This window comes from Engraulis encrasicolus, chromosome 2, assembly GCF_034702125.1.
Source record: "Engraulis encrasicolus isolate BLACKSEA-1 chromosome 2, IST_EnEncr_1.0, whole genome shotgun sequence".
Taxonomy (NCBI): Eukaryota; Metazoa; Chordata; class Actinopteri; order Clupeiformes; family Engraulidae; genus Engraulis; species Engraulis encrasicolus.
In genome coordinates, this window is record NC_085858.1 from 15,652,985 (window position 1) to 15,672,821 (window position 19,837).

The 19,837-nt window shown below is 42.9% G+C and overlaps 1 protein-coding gene across 1 annotated transcript in view; it reads right to left on the reverse strand.

Annotated features, from left to right (window-relative positions):
• Positions 1-1,067: 1,067 nt before the first annotated feature.
• asic2 (acid-sensing (proton-gated) ion channel 2) overlaps positions 1,068-19,837 on the reverse strand; it is a 536,993-nt gene continuing 518,223 nt past the window's right edge. The window contains exons 6-11 of the mRNA XM_063223066.1: positions 14,609-14,665; positions 5,949-6,102; positions 2,884-2,975; positions 2,544-2,623; positions 1,553-1,621; positions 1,068-1,169 (exon numbers count right to left, since the gene is read on the reverse strand). Coding sequence (XP_063079136.1) covers positions 1,068-1,169; positions 1,553-1,621; positions 2,544-2,623; positions 2,884-2,975; positions 5,949-6,102; positions 14,609-14,665 — 554 coding nt within the window. The remainder of the gene's footprint in view (positions 1,170-1,552; positions 1,622-2,543; positions 2,624-2,883; positions 2,976-5,948; positions 6,103-14,608; positions 14,666-19,837) is intronic.

Below are 19,837 nucleotides of genomic sequence, written 5' to 3' on the forward strand. Positions count from 1 at the left end.
TGTGCCTTCCTACGTTGACAGTGAGGAAAATGTATTGTTTTCTCCACAGATGCGGAGCGTCAGCAAAGTGCGAGTCCACAAGCAGCAGTCGAGGACGGGAGTTTGGAATATGGAATGTACCCTTTGACACTTCTCTGGTTCACAAAATGGCCGCCATTTGACACAACTGACCTCTTACCTTTGCCGTCATGGAAACGGTGAGTGAGCAGCCTTGTAAGAGGCCTGTGCCAGCGACTGCACAATATATGGCACACACACGGACAGAGAGACACTTACAGTCGCACGCATACACACAAAAAGACAAACTCGCATATAAACAAGACACAGTCTTGCTCAATTTTTTGTTTGCACTCCCTCCCTCTCTCTTATTTACATACACACACAAACGTATGTAAGCATTACATCACTCCGAGCGCAATCAGAACAAGTAAAACCGCATTGTATCCAAAGAACTGACACATGCAAATTTTGGACAGTCCACAAAGAATTCTTGTTGTGTTGCTTCTCCCTATATATAACAATTATGGCAGTAGACTTTTGAAATGAGCAGAGTGAGACATCGAGTCCTGTACAGAGTGTTGCTCTTGGCATCCATTGTATGTCGGATAAGTCCATGTAACCTGTAGTTTATATAGAGATATGTATTTATATTTTGTACAATGTAGTTTGGCACTATCTTCTCATGAGAATGTCCCCAAACGTGTTTTGTGAATGTGGGGGGAGAAATTGCAACAATGTTCAACCACGTCAGACCTATAGAGGGCTGTCCACAACCTCCAAAAGGCTTCAGTAAAGCTCCAAAGATTCTCCTTTTGTGAGAGTTCAAGGGTCAGAGGGAGCAGAGATGGCTGGGCCTCCAGCATCTTCTCTCTTCCATGTTCCTAAAGCTCTCCCTCTCCCTCCAAAGTTCTCCCTCTTCTCCATTGTATGTGCACACATTCTCCTCTTTGTCTATCTCTCCTTCTCCCTCGCATCCAGTCCCAGGGGCAGAGGAGGAGGGAGGTGAGGTGTGTCCTGGAGTGAGTGCACACAGACTGCCCCCTTCTGGTGTGGAGGGGAAGTTGCACTCAGCAGGCGATCTCCTCCAGGGTACCCAGAGTGGTCTGAAGAGGGACACTCACTGTGTGGCTGATGGTCTCCGAGTGGTTCACCACTGGGTCACACGTGCTCTGGAGACAGAAGCAGCAGTTTGCATTCAAGAGGCACGACAAAATAGGGATTTAAGATACAATACATAACACAATGGAATACTACTTTATAATGAACATGATGATACTGTAAATGAAAACACACAGCCACACATACCACTGGGCATTTAGAGAAATATAAAACAACAGCAGTATTTAAACAACAGCTTTCAGATGTTCAGACACAGACAACTATACTGAACTAGTTCGTAAGGTTTTTTTTGGCCTTCAGACACTGGCACACATACAGTACTTACACACTTTTCACAAACAGTTATTCACACAAAAACAAGCATCCACACAAGAAAAAAACACACACGCGCACGCACACACATACACCTCCGGACACTTACTTAGACACTTACCACATCCTCCCCGTGACTCTCCTCCTCCTCTTCTCTACTGAGCAGATCCAGCAGTTTCTCCTTCACCACCTACGAATAGTAGCATATTACGCCCAGCCCCAAAGGTACAACATGAAGACAACTCCACAGCGCTTATTACCAACCATAAATCTGACATAAGTGCCCAACCAGGCCTAATAAACACATGTGAATCACCCTCTAAATGACACTGGTTGTCTTGCTGGCCCATTGATGACCATACAAGGCCAGCCACAGACCAGCTGTGGTAAAAAAAAGCCTACCAAGCTCTTGGTGTTGCAGCTTATTGGAAGTTATTGCCTTGAATAGGTGGTATGGGGAGAGGTGACTGTCCGATTTCTCCTCCATTAAATCTTACTGTAAATGGCCATTAGGGCCTTAAGTGAGCGGATTAAAGTTTTAATGGCACCTTAAACGAGGCTCAGAATGGCAGCTATATGGTCGGTCGTGGTGTCCAGGTGGGCTGGGACATGATGTGGTAAATGGGGATACAGGGGAGGTTTAGAACAGGTCAGGGTTACACTAAACTGCCTCCAGCTGTGCTGCTATTAAAAGCACCTTTGGCTTCCTGCCTGGGGGAGGTGTAATATTTTCATAATGCCCACACAACCCACTATGGTAGGTCAGACGTATCATCAAATTGTAATCAGATCACCTTCATTATAATACTACTATCATTAGTGTTGTAGCAAAGGTAGCAATACATTCCGTGCTAATAAATAAAGTACATTAAATGGAATCATAAAAGTTATAAAGCTTGTGTAACCATAGCATTTTTATGTCTTATTTCTGTGTGAATGGATGCCTATGTACTTTGTATGTGTGTGTGTGTGTGTGTGTGTGTGTGTGTGTGTGTGTGTGTGTGTGCGTGCGTGCGTGCGTGCGTGCGTGCGTGTGTGTGGAGTGTATGCACGCATGTGTGCCTTTGTGTACATTTTCGTGTGTGTGCTGGTTTGTAGGCGAAAGTACTCACCTCGTAAGCATAGTCAAAGAGCTCTAGGATGGTGAGTATACTTGCACCAATGAACAGCCCCATCTGGCCACCAATGTCCCCTGTTATGGAACCAAACACACAAATTGTTAGATAGACAGCAGTACATCCCACTCAGCAAGGAATGATTCTCCTAATAGTTACTGTATCATCAACTGATTTAGTAATCAGCGTGTGATGACCTACCCAGTAAACAAGCAATCACTTTCCTCTGCTGTATTTCTTTTAATAAGTAGGGCGAGAGAGGGAGAGAGCGAGAGGGGGGGGGGGAAGAGAGAGCGGATGAGAGAGATCACTGATGGAGTGATGTGTGTTGACCCACCCAGTAAGCCGGCCACCTCGTAGGCTTTCTTCTGCTCGATGGTCTCATAATTAAGAGCCTCAAAGAAGACGTCCAGTACCAGGATGTTGTCCCTGTGAACACAAGATGGTGGACAAATAGATCAGCAACAGGGAATGGAGTATAGATTGATCAGCAAGAGGGTTTTGGCCAGGGCAGGGCTGGGGGAAAAATAGGGCCTGGGCACTTTTGGCTTAAAGGGGCCCCTCATATTTAGCAGTGCTAAATATGTTTTTTACATTTCTGAAAATAGGGGTACACGAGGGTGCAGGGTCCACTGGGAAATGTCCGATATGCCAGATGGCCAGTCCCGCCCTGTGTCTGTCTCTGTTTGTCTGCCCATCCGTCCCGCTGCCTGTACTTTATTTTCACCCTCACGCTTCCTTTCATTTCAGACCTCCTTTCATTATCCCCCTCTGTCATTACTTATACACTAAAACACAGTCATATAGACAAGCAGCCTCACTTTCACACGCATGCGGGCATGAACACACGCACGCAGGCACGCACACAGTAATGAACACTTGTTTTCCTTCATTGAGACACGCTAATTGAAACTGAGATCCACTTGATCTTCATCACCTCCTTATCACTCTCACTCACACACACACACACACACACACACACACACACACACACACACACACACACACACACACACACACACACACACACACACACACACACACACACACACACACAAACATATGCACACGCACATGCACACACACACAAGAGAGAGAGCGCAATAATGGGCTTCCCACTTATTTTTATTTCAAAAAAGCAATTAAACGTGATCTTAACAGAGACACCACACTCTACTGTATTGAACCAACGGCGCTTGCAAAAAAGGAAACCTTAAACATTTATCTCTGAGGGGAGTTACTCATGGTTAAGAGCATCGACTGCAAATGTGTGAATGTTTTGTAAGTGAAAGTCATTCCCACATGTCACTGTGATCACATGACACACCATGAGAAAATTCAACTGCTGTATTTAACCCTGTACACACAAGTACAGTATACTCTGGGTAGCCGCAACATTGATGCACAAAGAGGGGTACAGTGCTCTAACGGCCTGTCCCCACACAGCTAAATCCGCTCTGATCCCGCCGTGGAACACGATTTGATATTGGCGAGTTCTCAGTATCATGCAAATTAGATGGTCCAGTAACCAATCAGATGGGCATATGGGTAGCAAGGGCAGGAGATACAACATTTTCTGAAAAACATGGCGGCGATGTCTATGACTTCCAACATCAACGTTTTTGCTTAATTTAAAGAGCTTAAATGCTTATAAATGTCATGACTACCACGGATTGATGTAAAAATGTACCACTAACTTATTTGACACAAATAGGTTACCCCACATTGTCATTTGATCACTCGATGTTTTAAGCTAGCCGGGTAAGCTAACGTTAGCATTTTACCAGAACCAGGCAGCCACAAGCTTATATTAGTAGCCTACTTCTGTAACGATATAACGGGGTTTAAATGTTATGTAAGACCAAAACATAATCGCATTTAAGCCATGTAGACACTGTGTTGTGACATTGAATGGGTAATGTGTGCAAACGATTGTTCACTGTTTGCTATCTCGCCTGGTCTGCAGGCTGTCTGCCACGAGGTTTGAAAGGCGGTTGAGAAGTGTGGGTAGCCCCAGTGAGAATCCACTGGAAGTACTGGTGACCACACCCTCAGCGAGATATTCCGCTCGGCGAAAAACGCCTGGCAGTTTGCTGTGTGAGGACTAGGCGTAAGCCTATTTGCCTGCTGAATGTATTTCCACCTTGTTCTACACAATACACATCCACCTGGGATCACTCATTTGGAGATATACTGCATATCCAAACATATATGGATCCATATAACACGCATGACACATTTCCATACATGCACACACATTTTCATTTTTGTGTAAGAGAAACCAAACAAAAAAACAAGCTTGCTTCCGCAAAACATTTCTCTTCATCAACATGCCATTTTCTCCTGCTGTCTTCATTTAGATGGATACCCCGCAATCCTTCAAGTGAGACTAAGAGAAAATGAGAGGCTGTCTGCTTCCTATTTGTGTAATGGAGTGAGGCCTGCCTCTGCATCTGCGTCTGTGTCTTTGTCTCTGCTGAGCCGAGTGTATTCCCACACACCGCAGTGGACAAATCATCAAACTTCTGACATTAAGAGGAAAAATAAACAAGGCTAATGTGATTTCTCTTAATAAAAAGTGTCTCCAGTTGCATATGGAATACTAATGTTGACAACAGCCGCTGTAGCCACACGTCTATAAGAGAAAGCTGAAATATTCCTCATTACGGCTGGGGATGGGTCATTTGTCTGCATTCACCAGGAACGTTTGCAGTTCCAATGGGATCAGTCATTGTACGTGTGTTTGTTGAAACAAGCAAACAAACAAATCACACATGTAAAAACTAGAAATGCAATCAGAGAGTGCATACCTCCGCCAAGGAAGCTGTTTGACAGAAGATTTGACTGTTACACCCTATTTCTTTAAAAGCTTTTCTGCTTTGTTTTTGTGGAGACAGAAACTGGAATGTAAAAATTCGCTCTATCCCGCAATGGTGAAGAATCTTTAAAAAATGCCTGGATCCGGATCATGTTCCAGATTACCACCCAAAATTGAATCACTTGTTCCTTTTGTCATCTCCAGCAACTCTACAAAGTTTCTTCCAAATCCGTTCATGACTTTTTGAGTTATTCTGCTTACAGACAAGCAAACAAACAGACAGACAGACAGACAAACAGACAGACAAACCAACACGACTGAAAACATAACCTCCTTGGCAGAGGTAATAACTTGCTAAGTTGCATAAGGTAAACGTTCAACGCATGTTTTTTTTTAAGGAAGCACATCTCTGCATTGCAGTTTTTCACCAGAGCAGCTCAAAGTCTGTGACAGCAATGGGTGTTTTTTTTTAACTAAAAAAATAAAAATAAATGAAATGCCCCATTAAACAGATGTACATGCAAAAAGTGATGTAAAAATGCAATACCACTGCAATACGAGTTAGTATTCACAGCAGCGCTTACGTGATGTATTTTTCTGATCGATTGAACTTCTTCTCCAGGTAGCGAGCGGAGGTCTTGCTGGGGATTTTGACCATGGAGAGCTCCTTGTTGTAGCGGGTCATGTTGCACGGTGTTCGACAGATGCAACTGCTGCTCTCCTCTGCTGACAAGGCCACTACAAGAGATGTGAAAACAGAAAGAGAAAGAGAAAGAGAAGAGCATGGACAATTCCAAAGGGATGAGGTAGAGAAGAGTTATTCTTTCTTCAGACACCTCTTTCTTTCTGACGGCTTTGTTATTTGAGGTATAGAAAGAGAGAATAGATGGACATTGACACATCTCTCAGCATTGCTGTTTCCATTACTAAAGTCTGACAGCTTTCCACCAGGATTTAGGGGTGAAGGCAAGGGCACACACACATAAATCTGTATCTCATCTGCATCAATGATTTCTCCATCTCTGCATCTGTACTCAGACAGAAAATAACAGAATTTTGGACCAGATGCCACGTCAAATGAAGCACACGGCGTCTCCATGGCCTTGCACCTGCAGAACGACAGATTTGTCATCTTGGTATTTAAAAATGGATTTGGCATTTAGAAGGGAAAGTTTGGAGAACTTCAGTAGCTGTCAAAATGTCAAAATGGTTCTGGAAGACTACAAAAGGCCATGTGGCATTGGTGAAGAGCTAAATGTGACTGATGTAGTGCCTAATGCACAGGCACTAGTTCTCTGTATTTCAGTACTGTATTTATTAAAGGGACACAGTGTGAGATTTTTAGTTTTTTATTTCCAGAATTCATGCTGCCCATTCACTAATGTAACCTTTTTCATGAATATTTACCACCACCATACATGAAAAGGGGGATCTTCTCCTTGGTCCGCCATTTTGAATTTCCAGAAATAGTCATTTTAAGCTGCAAAAATGACTGTACTTGGGCCAAACTAGAAAATATTAGTTTATTACATAGTAAACTTTCATGAAAAGGTCAAATTTGGCAATAGGCAACACAGTTTCAATGATCAGCATAGTTGCAGTACCTTTTTTGACCATTTCCTGCACAGTGTCCCTTTAAAGTAGACCATTATCTTTGCACATTGCACAAATTATTACCATATTTCTTTGCACACATAATTGCTACAGTTCCATAAATTTAAAAAAGCAAGGACAGAACAAAGATGTGCTTCCATTGTATTACTTGTGCATGCATGCACACACACGCACCAATACCCACAACACACACACAGACACACACACACAGACACACACACACAGACACACACACACACACACACACACACACACACACACACACACACACACACACACACACACACACACACACACACACACACACACACACACACACACACACACACACACACACATGCCCTCTGTCAACAGGAATAAATTATAACTTATGTATATTTATATAATGCCCAAGGTACACACATACACAGATAAACAAAGATATATATATATATATATATATATATATATATATATATATAGAGAGAGAGAGAGGAGAGAGAGAGAGAGAGAGAGAGAGAGAGAGAGAGAGAGAGAGAGAGAGAGAGAGAGAGAGAGAGAGAGAGAGAGAGAGAGATTCACTATGTGTGTTTTTGTGTGTCTGTGTGAGGGATGATGTGTGTGTGTGGTGTGTTTGCAATACAGTGGCCGGGAGCAACTTTAAGCACAGTAGCCAGCACAGTAGCCAGCTTTGAAGGTCGCCAGATCAGCCCGTCACACAGCATCTTAAAATCTCCTCAGACACATTGGAGGCCAGAAACACACAGTTCCCAAGTCAGCTTCTGTGTCATGTCAGGAGGTTTGAGACAAAGCACCGCCAGTACTACAGTGCTCAGTTCAGTTCGGTGCTCAGGCTATTCAGAAGGTTGCAAAGGGATTATGGTTCTGACAACAATCCTTTACTGAGTCCCTTCACGTGTTTGTTAACTGTGTGTGTGTGTGTGTGTGTGTGTGTGTGTGTGTGTGTGTGTGTGTGTGTGTGTGTGTGTGTGTGTGTGTGTGTGTGTGTGTGTGTGTGTCTGTGTCTGTGTGTGTGTGTCTGTGTCTGTGTCTGTGTCTGTGTCTGTGTCTGTGTGTGTGTGTGTGTGTGTGTGTGTGTGTGTGTGTGTGTGTGTGGGACAGGGACAGCATGTGTAATTCCTGTGCAGTCACTGCTGTGTAATCCGTCTGTGTCTTTGTCTCCCGTAAGGAGAGAGGGTGGGCAGATCATTGGCATTCATCAGGACATCGCAGCCCCAAATCAGGTGATACAGGGTGAGCACAGTCAGCAGAGAGAGAGAGAGAGAGAGAGAGAGAGAGAGAGAGAGAGAGAGAGAGAGAGAGAGAGAGAGAGAGAGAGAGAGAGAGAGAGAGAGAAATAGCGGGGGAAAGAGGGAGAGAAGTACAGAAAGGGAAAGAAAGGATAGTAAAAGAGAGAAAGTGAAAGAGGAAGGGAGGAAGAAAAAGGATGTAAAGGAAGTATTGAATGCGGGAGAGTGTCTACTGCAACCAAGACACAACAGAGCAGGTAATGAGACTGCAGCAGAGGCAGACAACACTGCAATACCAGTATGCTATAATTTATTCTGTCTCCTGTTCATACAGTATGGCGTGACTTATTCACTTATATGTATTTTGCTCCACATTTAACCACATTGTGCTTAAAGTTGCTCCCGGCCACTGTATTGCAAATGCACAAGTAGTAACAACTTGATCATTTTGTATAGAAAATGCTGTGTTGTGTGTTGAGTTGTAGAGTGTTGAATTGTTCCCTCTACTCTATTACTAACATCTGATTATTTGCATGGTTAGGTGAGGTCATTACTTGCAAAAGTTTAAAGCTGATGGGTTGGGCTGAGCTTCTCCAGGTATGTCAGAAAAGAAATGTCAATGATGGAAAATACTGAAGTTTCACCCTACCCAAAGTTTATTTTAAACTTGTCTCCTTTGAGGTGTTTGGTTATGTAGAGGATGTAGCAATATGAAAAAGGCAATATTTTTAAGTTCCTCTTATCCTTGGGGTTGTTTGTGTCTGTGGATGCCTTTGACATGAAAGCAGTTGGCTGAGGCAACACATTTCACTGAAGCACTGAATGACAGAGTGGGAAAAAGCTTGGGCTGTTTTAACTGCCAAATTTCATCCGAGTGTCGATTTCTTGTTAGTGTGGTGTGACATTTGACATGGTTCAGTGTGGCCAAGACTGCACTTAGTATGACATCTCTGAAGCCACATTGGACATGTCTAATTTGTATTTCCCATTAATAGCTTTTCTTCTTTATAATCTCTCCATCTCAAAAAATGGTGAGGGTTGTTAGTTTTGTTCATTGCTCCGATGTACATGTAAATTCTACTGCCGTACTGAAAGTCATGCCGACAACTGGGGACAAGCTACTGTGTGTATCAATGATGACCTGTGCTTGTGTTTTTTACAAAGTAATGAAAATGTATCTAAATGTTTTAAACAGCAAAATAAATCGTAACCAAAATTCCCAACAACATCCCATGTATAGCCACGCCGCGCTCTCCTGAACACCTTTGCCGTTGCTACTAGTCAGGTCAAGAGCAATGCAAGTACTTTCTGAGCTCAGGAGAACTGGGGAACTCCACCCACTTTGTCGGGAAGCAATCAACTTTGAGCAGCTCCAACGGCCCTGGGTAGAGGCGTGTTCAAAGCAGTGACGTGGTTTAAGCAGTGACGTTCTATTGGGACTAAGATAATGTTTGGTTTAAACTTCGCCACAGCCTTTTCTGGCCTCGACCAGTAGCAAACTAAGGGAGGTGGGTCAACCATGCCGTTTGAGAAACGTTAATTGTCATTCTCTGCTATAGGTCAGACCAAGTCTCGAAGAGATTTGAAAGTCAATGATAGTCAGGCTATCCCATATATCCCTCTGTGGTTTCTGCGGTTTCAGTGCCTCCACACGCATAAGGAAGTGACCTTGCACTCACTTGGCTTGGCCGAGTAAGGATCACACACAGGTATTGTAAGTATCAGTCTTTGCTTCTCTGGTTTGACCTTGTTAAAATTGTCCAACTGTTCGTGAGCTTACAGACACATACAGCATGGCACGCTTCGTGCTTCATTCATTTCTTTTCTGCTTTCCACTTGTCTCTGTTGTATCTCTCTCTTAATCCGTGTCTTTCTCCACCTGTATCTCCGCACTCTCACTCTGCCCTCCTCTGTTCTCTTCCTTCCTCTCTTCTCTTGATATCTGTTTCGGTCTTTCTGAGCATGCCTCCATGGGGGCTTTGGTAATATCCCAGCAGAAAGCACGGTCACGCAAAGACTGCAGCAGGAAATCCAATATTACTCTGCCCGACCGTGCTCCTCCATTTTCATCTAAATGGGGCGTTATTGCAATCCAGCATGTTCCGGACAGGTCTGGCCATTAATATTCCAGACTCAGCCACCAACTCTCAACCCCTCCTCCTCCTCCTCCTCCTCCTCCTCCTCCTCCTCCTCCTCCTCCTCATCTTCCTGCTCATCCACACCTCTGCACTTCTTCCCTTTCTCCTCTCCTCTCTCCCCATCCCTCTCCCCTCCTCATTCCCTCTATCCTTTACATCAGTGGTTCTCAGCCTTATTTGAACAAATGCCCCCCTTGCCCTCATCATAAGCCTGCCAATGACCCCCTTAGAATTGAAAAATAAAATGGACTAATGTACCCCAATGGCAACTAAGCACAGTCTCCTTTCAAACTGTATAGTTCCCATTGAGAAACACTACCCTACCGGTACATCCTTCTCATACCATAATCCCTGCTGCCCTCCCCATCCATTCGTCTCCATAAATGCTTGGCGGATCTCGTCAGCCCCATGTAAACACCCAGCGCCTGACACATTCATGGAGCCCAGCCACACATCTCATCTCCTGCCCACCCCAGCCCAACTCATATCCCTCATTCAATAACAACAAGTACACCTACAGTACACCTTCTCCATCACCACTATTCCCATGTTATCTCATCTCATGGCCCAGCAAAACTTAAATTAAAATATTTACGCTTGCCCAACATGAAGTTAGGTGAGTGAAGTGAAGTAATGGATTGATCCTGTGCTTGTCTCGGGATGCATCGGTCAGTCTACTTCTGTATGTCAAAACCACCACTGCTCTTACTGCGTTCACAAGACACAGCCTGTCATCTGTCCCCTGTCGTGATAAATCGTCTGTTTACATTTTTCATATTTCTTGTGTTTTAAGCATCAGTCCAGCTGTCACAAGAAGACGAAAATGAAGACAAAGAAAACAATTGCGGATGGAGGAGATAAGTATTCTCATCACAATTCTTCAGCTAGAAAAACACATCTATTCATTTATTTTATTTATTTATTTTGTTGTTTGTTTTTTGTCTTTCTATAATACAACGTGCGGCTTCTTGTGTGACAGATGCCTTGCAATTTATTAATATACTTATTTGTTTACCCACTCACTTGCAAATCTGCAGACTTTTTCATTTCAATCTCTTTTATTTTTCCTCTAGGCCTATTACAAAGCCTAGCTATATTGCGTGCAACATGCTGCCTTGCAGTCCGAGTTGCTGTGCCTGTAATTTCTCGCCATCTTTTTCAGTGAGACACCGGTGGTGACAGGTGGCTGAGGCTGGTGGTTATCCAGAACGCTGGGCCCTGGCATTGTGCTCTACGGCAGCTGTTCCCCATTTCCCAAGCAGCAGGCATCGCTGCTCTCGTTTCCATAGCTCGTCACTCGCATGCCTGCCCGTGTACAATTGTCCGCATTTCCGCTCCCCCCAGTGTCCTGGTGTAGTTTTAGTGTGTCTCTCTACAGGTATGTGTGCTGATGTCAGATGTCGGGCACTTCACAGTCAAGTTCTTTGACTTAATTACTTAAAATGTCTGCATCAACCGGCTAAGCACACAAGCAGCAGCAGCATGGTATGATTGCCCCGACTTGACAAAAGGAGGTGTTTGTTATGTACTGCGATAGCTTAGAACTTCACATGGGCAGTAGACTCATGATACAAAGGCATTACGGCGAGGGTGGCTTAGCTTGATGTTGGGAGGATGAGCACAAGCAAGGTACTGTGGAGGGGTTTATAGGATTGTGCCACAGGTACACATTTCATGATGGTGTGTCCATGCAAATGGTCAGTCAAACTCATAGGCAGGGCCGCTGACAGCTTTAACCGGGCATGGGACAAAGACGTTTGAGAGGGGCCCCCATTGAAACACATACAATATATTGTGGACCCCCCCCCCCCGAACCAACTAACCTGTTGTGCCGCACTGTCAGCTTCCCTGCTCATAGGCATGCACTGCATATACACGCGCGCACACACACACACACACACACACACACACACACACACACACACACACACACACACACACACACACACACACACACACACACACACACACACACACACACACACACACACACACACACACACACACATTCTCTGTCTCTCTCAAAGACATACACACAGAGGTTATGGCTTTAATTGAACGATTACCCAGTGTGATAATTAACAAACTAGAGCATCTGTATCTCAGGGAGAGGCCAAGTTAAACACTGGCACCACAGCAGGAGAGATGCTGCTCATGAAATGAAGTGTGTGTGAAGTGGATGATGAGCTCAGCCCTGGTGGGGTCGTCATAATAAGAGTCCGGTAATGACTCAATTTGAGTTTGGCTTTCAGCTACCACGGCCACAACAATGAACAAACATCTATCGGAGAGACCAAACAATTTCTCCAAGGACTTGACTGGGTACATATTGGTGTGTGTGTGTGTGTGTGTGTGTGTGTGTGTGTGTGTGTGTGTGTGTGTGTGTGTGTGTGTGTGTGTGTGTGTGTGTGTGTGTGTGTGTGTGTGTGTGTGTGTGTGTGTGTGTGTGTGCGTGCGCGTGCGCGTGTGCGCGTGTGCATGCTTATGTGAGTGCATGCATGCATGCATCTATTTGTTGTGTGATGCGGTCAGAATTGTATGAAAGAGTAATCTAATCTGTCAAGTTTGTCAAACTTTTGCACCAGTGTTTTGGTCAAATAACCTTCAGCTATGCCATAGGTTCAAGTGTATCAATATTGAATCCTAAGACTCTCTTCCTTGTTATTTTTCAGCCCAAAGCCCTGGAGGAGATATAGAATGGATTTTAAAGTCTCGGCAAAACTGTCTTTACACAAAACCAACGTATCCTCATCACACCATGTGTGTACCGCAGCTGAGAGGTACGATAGCACTGCATTGAGCGCAGAACTATTGTTTACTTAGAATGTAAGAAGAGACATAAAAAAGTGTCAAGTGGAGGACTCTTCAAATGCCAACACTTTCACAACATTTCTGTGGTAACTGGGGATTTAACAAGGTCCATGGAGCAAGGCTGAGTCAAAATCAAAATAAATAAAACAAATAAATAAATATGAAAAACAAAAGACCAAGAGTCATGAATAAAACACATACACACCCACACACTCGACCCCGATACACACACCACTGAAGACTATGTGTGTGCTATCTCAAACATTCAAACTTTAACTACAGCAATAACATCACGGCTAAATGTTTTCGCTGCTATCCGATGGATGACAGAAATAACTGCAGCTGAATCATGCCAAATGTTATTACGTAGTAACTCTCTTGACAGTAAAACATCCTTTAATCTTCACTCATGGACAATCATTATAGCTACTAAGATTGTTATAGTTGTTGGCTTCAGCAGGACACTAAATGTCATTTTGTAATTACAGTGCTGTAGGAGTTTATAGGGATGATTGACAGTGATTGACTCACCTGTCCCTTGGCTTCCAGGTGATTTAAACCTGACAGCTGTGCCGTACAACATCAAGCCAAGCATCCACTTTCAGATGGCCAAAGTGATTATGGCCAAACTAATGAGGTAGGTAAGTTTTCCTGCACAGTACAGACCCAATCCCACTGCTTCACAGGTACATAGGCATGCGAAATGTAGAAGGTATGGACAATACATGTATTACAATTGGCTCCACATCATGGCCCTAACTGGAAAATGACATTACATTACATTTTACTAGACATTATACCACACTTGTAGTTGACTTGCAGTAATTCTAAGTACATGGTATAGGAGACCTAGCCTGGCGACGCCATCCATGTACTCCACCCAAAGATTTTGGCTCCGCACATCGTCTGGCAAAAGCCTCGAGCTCGGTTCTCTCAGTGTTTCGCCAATCAGCAAACAGTTGAAAGTGGTGACGTAGAACTCACCCGCGAGCTCCGTGACTGATTAGTTAAGGTAACTATATTCACACTTTCGTTTTGTTATTTGTATGCTTTTGCGATGCTATAACGTAACAGGCATGCTAATAAAGCACAATATGGGTTTTAATTTGAGTTTGAAACTTCAATTAATTTAAATGATAGAGCAAGATCAGCCCATCTCCCATCGTCCACGGAGACGGATTCCTCATGGCTTTTGCCAGACTGATTGACGGAGTCAACAGTCGGCTATTCGCCCAGGCTATAGGAGACCACCCACAAACATATTCTTCCTCCTGGTACAACATCCATACCTGCAACCTTCTGGTCCTCACAGGGCCAACTTTCCAACCATTATAGGCCTTTTAGACCATGGCAGCCCACGGTGAACTGAGAATGAAGGCCAGTACATGTGTGTGTATTGGCATGTGCCTGCATGGTTGTGTGCACGTGTATTTGCAAATGTGTGCTTCTCACCAAGAGCAGGCTCGGCGCAGTCCTTGTACTGCTCAGGAGTGCAGTAAGGTGAATCCCCTGCAGACAATGAGAACAGAGAAGGAGTGAGCGAATGCATGAGATTGGAGAAGGAGGAGGAGAACTTGTTACATAAACACTTTTCCAAGAGGCCTCCTCTGACTCTCCCACTGGCTCTTCTCTTTCTTTCCACAGACCTGAATTAATGATGAGCTTGAGGTTAACCTGAGATGGGCACTTTGAAGGCACACAGCTCGGATAGTTTTGGCGACCGCAAAGTAAGTACAAACGCATTGCTGTTGGGCAGACGGCTTGCACAAACAAACATGCCGGCGTTAGACTCAGGGCCTGTGCTCTTCCTCATTGACATCAGACTGTGAGTCTCCTCTCAGCCAAATTGCAAACATGAGAAACGCACAAACAGATTGGAGGGGAATGTTGTCTGAAATTTAGGTGCAATTTCATGTCTTTTTCAGAGAGAGAGAGAGAGAGAGAGAGAGAGAGAGAGAGACAGAGACAGAGACAGAGAGAAAGAATGAAAGAAAGAAAGAAAGAAAGAAAGAAAGAAAGAAAGAAAGAAAGAAAGAAAGAAAGAAAGAAAGACAAAAAAGAAAGACCATTCATGATCACAAAAGCGTGAGGTTGAAGTGCTACTTCTGTGCTGACCCATGTTCGTGTCTGTAGTTGTATGTGTGCAGCAATCCCTTTTCCCTTGTCTGTTGAGCACAGAAATACCCAAATGCAGTCAAAAATTCCTTCTTCATTTTCATGAATTCTTGCGTATTTACTAGGCATGGTACGGTTTGTGTCGCAAACCGAAATCGTACGGTTTGCATGTCACGGAACGGGGTAGCGCGCAACCGCACGGTGCCCACGGTTTCCCAAAAAAAAAAAGAGAGAGTGACCACCGGCGGACGAGGCAATTAAAATCCTACTACTTTTACAAGCATAAAACACAAAGACTACGTAACAGGGCCGGTTATAAGCATAGGCCGGCTAGGCGGTCGCCTAGAGCGCCATGTGAAGAAGGAGCGCCGAAATGGCGCTCTCCGATGCGTAATTTTGCGATATGAATTTTTTTTTATGAAGTCGCAATCAACAAAGCGTGGCGAAAGCGCTCCTCACGGCAAAGCGCCCCTCAGCCAATAGTAATATCGCTTCCAACTGTCTCTGGGAAGTCTGTGAACCAATAAACAGACAGTTCTGAGAAAGGGGGCGGGACGAGTGACACCGTGCGATCTATTTTGAATTTGGAGACTCACGCGAGAGACAGAGAGGGCAAGCGCAAACAGCAGTACTCTGCTGGATGGAGAATTGTTATGTTCTCATTAAAGCACTCATTGCATGATGCAGGAGTTGCAGAGGGTGTTTTGGAACTATGTGATTTAATAAGCAAACGTTTGTGATTATGGAAAGCCTAATAGTTATGAGGTTACTATTTGGAATTAGAGAGTAAAATAGCTTTGTTTTTGATCTGAGAAATCGCTAGTTAGCATGCTAACATTAGCCTAGTATGCCAAGCAATGAAATCCAGTAAAGTAGCTGTTCGTATCCTACTCACTACTCATTCACATCCACCTGATAATACTTGCTTAGGTTGACAAGCAATGTAAAGTAAGACTGGTGCAATGTTTAAAACAATTTTAGCTGCCATATCTCCTTCCATCCACATGAATTACCTGCTTGTTGTAAGCTTAAAAAAAACATTGTTTCCAGACCAGAATGACATAGCCTACATGAATCATGTAACAGAACCATGCACAGCATGTTTTCATGCTGAGTGATGTAGTATTGCAGACAAGTGAGGCTATTTACTATATTTTGTATATTATGAAATTCAATAGCGTGACAGCTCTTCTCCCTTTCTCTCACCCTGTCCCTCCAGTTCAAACACATAGACAGCCCCCCTTCTCATTCTCCTATTCACAAATGCACCACTATTTCCAGTCCAGAAATGAAATTGGTTTGGAATCATAGACAGCACAAATATGTAGCTTATTAAAATTGTTATGCTGCCATGCTTTGTGATGCTGTAGGTAGTGTAGATAGGCTATCAATGCAGACCTCCTTGGTAGGCCTATTGTCTACACATGCATTTTACATGCAAATGTACTGTATCACTCTCCTGGCATTTCAATTTCATATTACAATTCAAACACATTGATAACCTCCCTCTCATCTGGGGTTGGGGGCCCCACCACCATCACATCCAACACACCACACAGTGAAGCTACTTTCATGCGACTCAATCTGATGTGTTGGTCGCCTGTCAAAAAAAAACAGAAATCCATTTGATGCAAAACGGTTATTGTTCTTGATGCTATTTAGTTAAGCTTACTACGGATATTACTCTTGTGTTCTGTAAGGTATAAGAAAGAGGGGGGGGGCGCCAGAACTCAAACTCGCCTAGGGCACCAAATAAGCCAGAACCGGCCCTGCTACGTAATATATTGAGTGTGGAAAGACTGATTTCTATCAGCCAACTGAAAGGCATAATGTAACAGCATGCACCAGCTGACTAGGCTACAGTAGCCTACGAGCAAGCGCAGGTCGGTCAGGAGCGCCTCCCTCTCCCCCTCTCTCCACGTTAGCGCAAGTGACTGCCCCCAGCCTTTATTCTGACCAATTTAAATTAAATGAACATGAATTTACAAAAAATGACAGATTAGCAGAACAAAGTAGACTTACGTTACAGTAGCCTAGTGTAGGTTATATCCACGTGGCATTGGATGGGGATTCCGGACGGCATAATGCGAGATATGAACATATCCATCAGATTCACTGCGCTGTCCTTAACTGCAATCAACTGTAGGCCTAATTACATGTAGCCAGTTAAACTAAAATGAGGGGACTTTGTAATGTTGCCTAGTTAACATTGATGTTTAACACTATAACCAAAATAAAATTTTTTAACAGGCTCAGCTTCACAGGAGTTTTGTGAAACATTCTTGTGAATACACTTCTAAAAAACGATCTTTTTAAATTATTTGTTACCTTAACTTTCACATTTTAACATAACTTAACCCTATCACTTGTTCACTTGAAATTGAATTTGACTTCTGATTTTACTTCTATGCTTCTCACGGCCGGCAGTTTCATGATAGGAAGCAACTGTTTCATCCTAAGCGCAAAACTCGCAGAAAGCGGTATCAAAATAAAAGTCAAATTCGTTCTCAGTGTGTCATTAACCAAAATAGTCATACTGCACTGACCTAATGGTCTCATTGCCTACAGGAGTGTAGCTCTTTTATTTTTACACGTCAAATGTGTTATAGTATGTAATTTTTGAATATTTGTCACCTTAAATGTTATGACTTAGTTCTCCCTTTTTGTGAAATAAATGGAAGCATGTTAAAATCATTGATAGGATATATTTTCTCTTTCAGTAACTTCACCTTGTTAGGTTAAATTAAGTCAAATTCAACATACCCATGATAAGCTTACATTTTCATTCTAATTTCTATTTTAGACATTTACGGTGCATAATACATTTTATTTAAAAAATAATAATAAAAAAAGAAATAAAAAAAAAACAGAACCGTACAAAACCGAAAACCGTGACCTTAAAACCGTGATATGGACCGAATCGTGACTTTTGTGAACCGTACCACCCCTAGTAGTTGAGCACTATTTTCACATTTAAATTGACTATGACGTTGTACGTGGTGTTTGCATACTACTGTCCCTTTATATGAGGAGTACATTTTTCCAATACTATTATAAATGTCATCTTTGCTTTTATTATAATCTTGTGACATTTACGTATAGGCCTACTGTACAGCAAAACATTTCACGAAAGGGAAAAGAAAGAACCAGTGGGGAAAGCACAAACAATGAAGACCAATGAAAAAAAGGCCAAATCATTTGAAAATGTTGTATACTTGCTTCATGTAGTTTCAGAGTGAGAGGTCCACACACTTAAAAACCTTTTTGTTTTCCTTTATCATTTCATGGCTGGATTACGTTTCGACTTCAACAGTCTTCAGACAGTATACTTGCTTCATTCGTGACTGGCTAAGAATAAAGCTATAAAGACCCAGCGCTGCACAGACAGGATTCCTACTGAGAGACACCTGTCTGTTTAGACCCCAATACAAACAAAGCCCAACAACTGATGATTGACAGCTAGTGCACAAGGTGAGCACAACATTATAGCACGGCAGAACCAGATAGAGCTGTATTCCACAGGTGTGGCTGCTGATCCCTGTGCATTTTCCCACAGGTTGCTGCTCTCCAGGGGGGCACGCCAAGCAGGTGGTTGAAGTGAGTAAACCAGATAAGCAGTAAATCTGTAAATAGAAGAGCCGTATGGCTTCATTCTCAAGATAAACCTACACAAGGGCTTGTTTATTAGTAGTTTTAACCACCATGACTATGAGAAGTTTTACCGATCTATCAGTTTGTGACTGATCATGTTAGTCAAAGTCTGTAGAGTCAACCAAGCAATGTGCAGTGACCCATCTTTAACATTTAACTTACTTAACTTACTTGTCTGAAATTACCTTTTTGTGTGTACCTTTATGATAATTCAAAGGCATTGCCAAACATACAGCATATCAGACAAAAAGTCGGTAGCGCTGACTGAGCCATTCATTAAACTACTGCTCGAGGCGCACGCACGCACGCACGCACACACACACATGTATCCATTAGCAAATAACTGTGAAGCAAGGTGGAATTACAATTAAAGGGCTTTGGTTTCACCAGACAACAAAGAAAAGGATGTTTCAGAAAAGTGTAGACAGATGGGAATTACACACTAAATATTTCAGGGATTTGAAATGGAAAGTAAAAGGAAAAAAGGAATAAGTGACAAATTTTCAGAAAATTCAACAAAAGAAGAGGAGAAAAATGGATAAGTGTCTAATTAAATACAATGCGACAGATGGGGAAATGGGATAATGGTAGGGAGACATAAAAGGTTCAGGGAGACAAAAGTTTTGTTTTCACAAAAGAATAATGCAAGCGAGACAGACAAATTGGACGAAGAGGTGGAGAGAAAAGATAAGGAAAATGAAAAAAGAAAAACACACTGAAGTCATGAGACACAAAATGATGAGGAAGAAAAATATTAAATAATGATGGAAAGATAGAAAGAAAGAAATAATGACAGAAATAAATAAATAAATAAAAGGAAGGAAGAAGTAAACAAACAAACAAACTATTGTACTGTTGTATGCAAAATAAAAATGCGGAAAAAGACAGACATAAAATATCATATATCATATATCA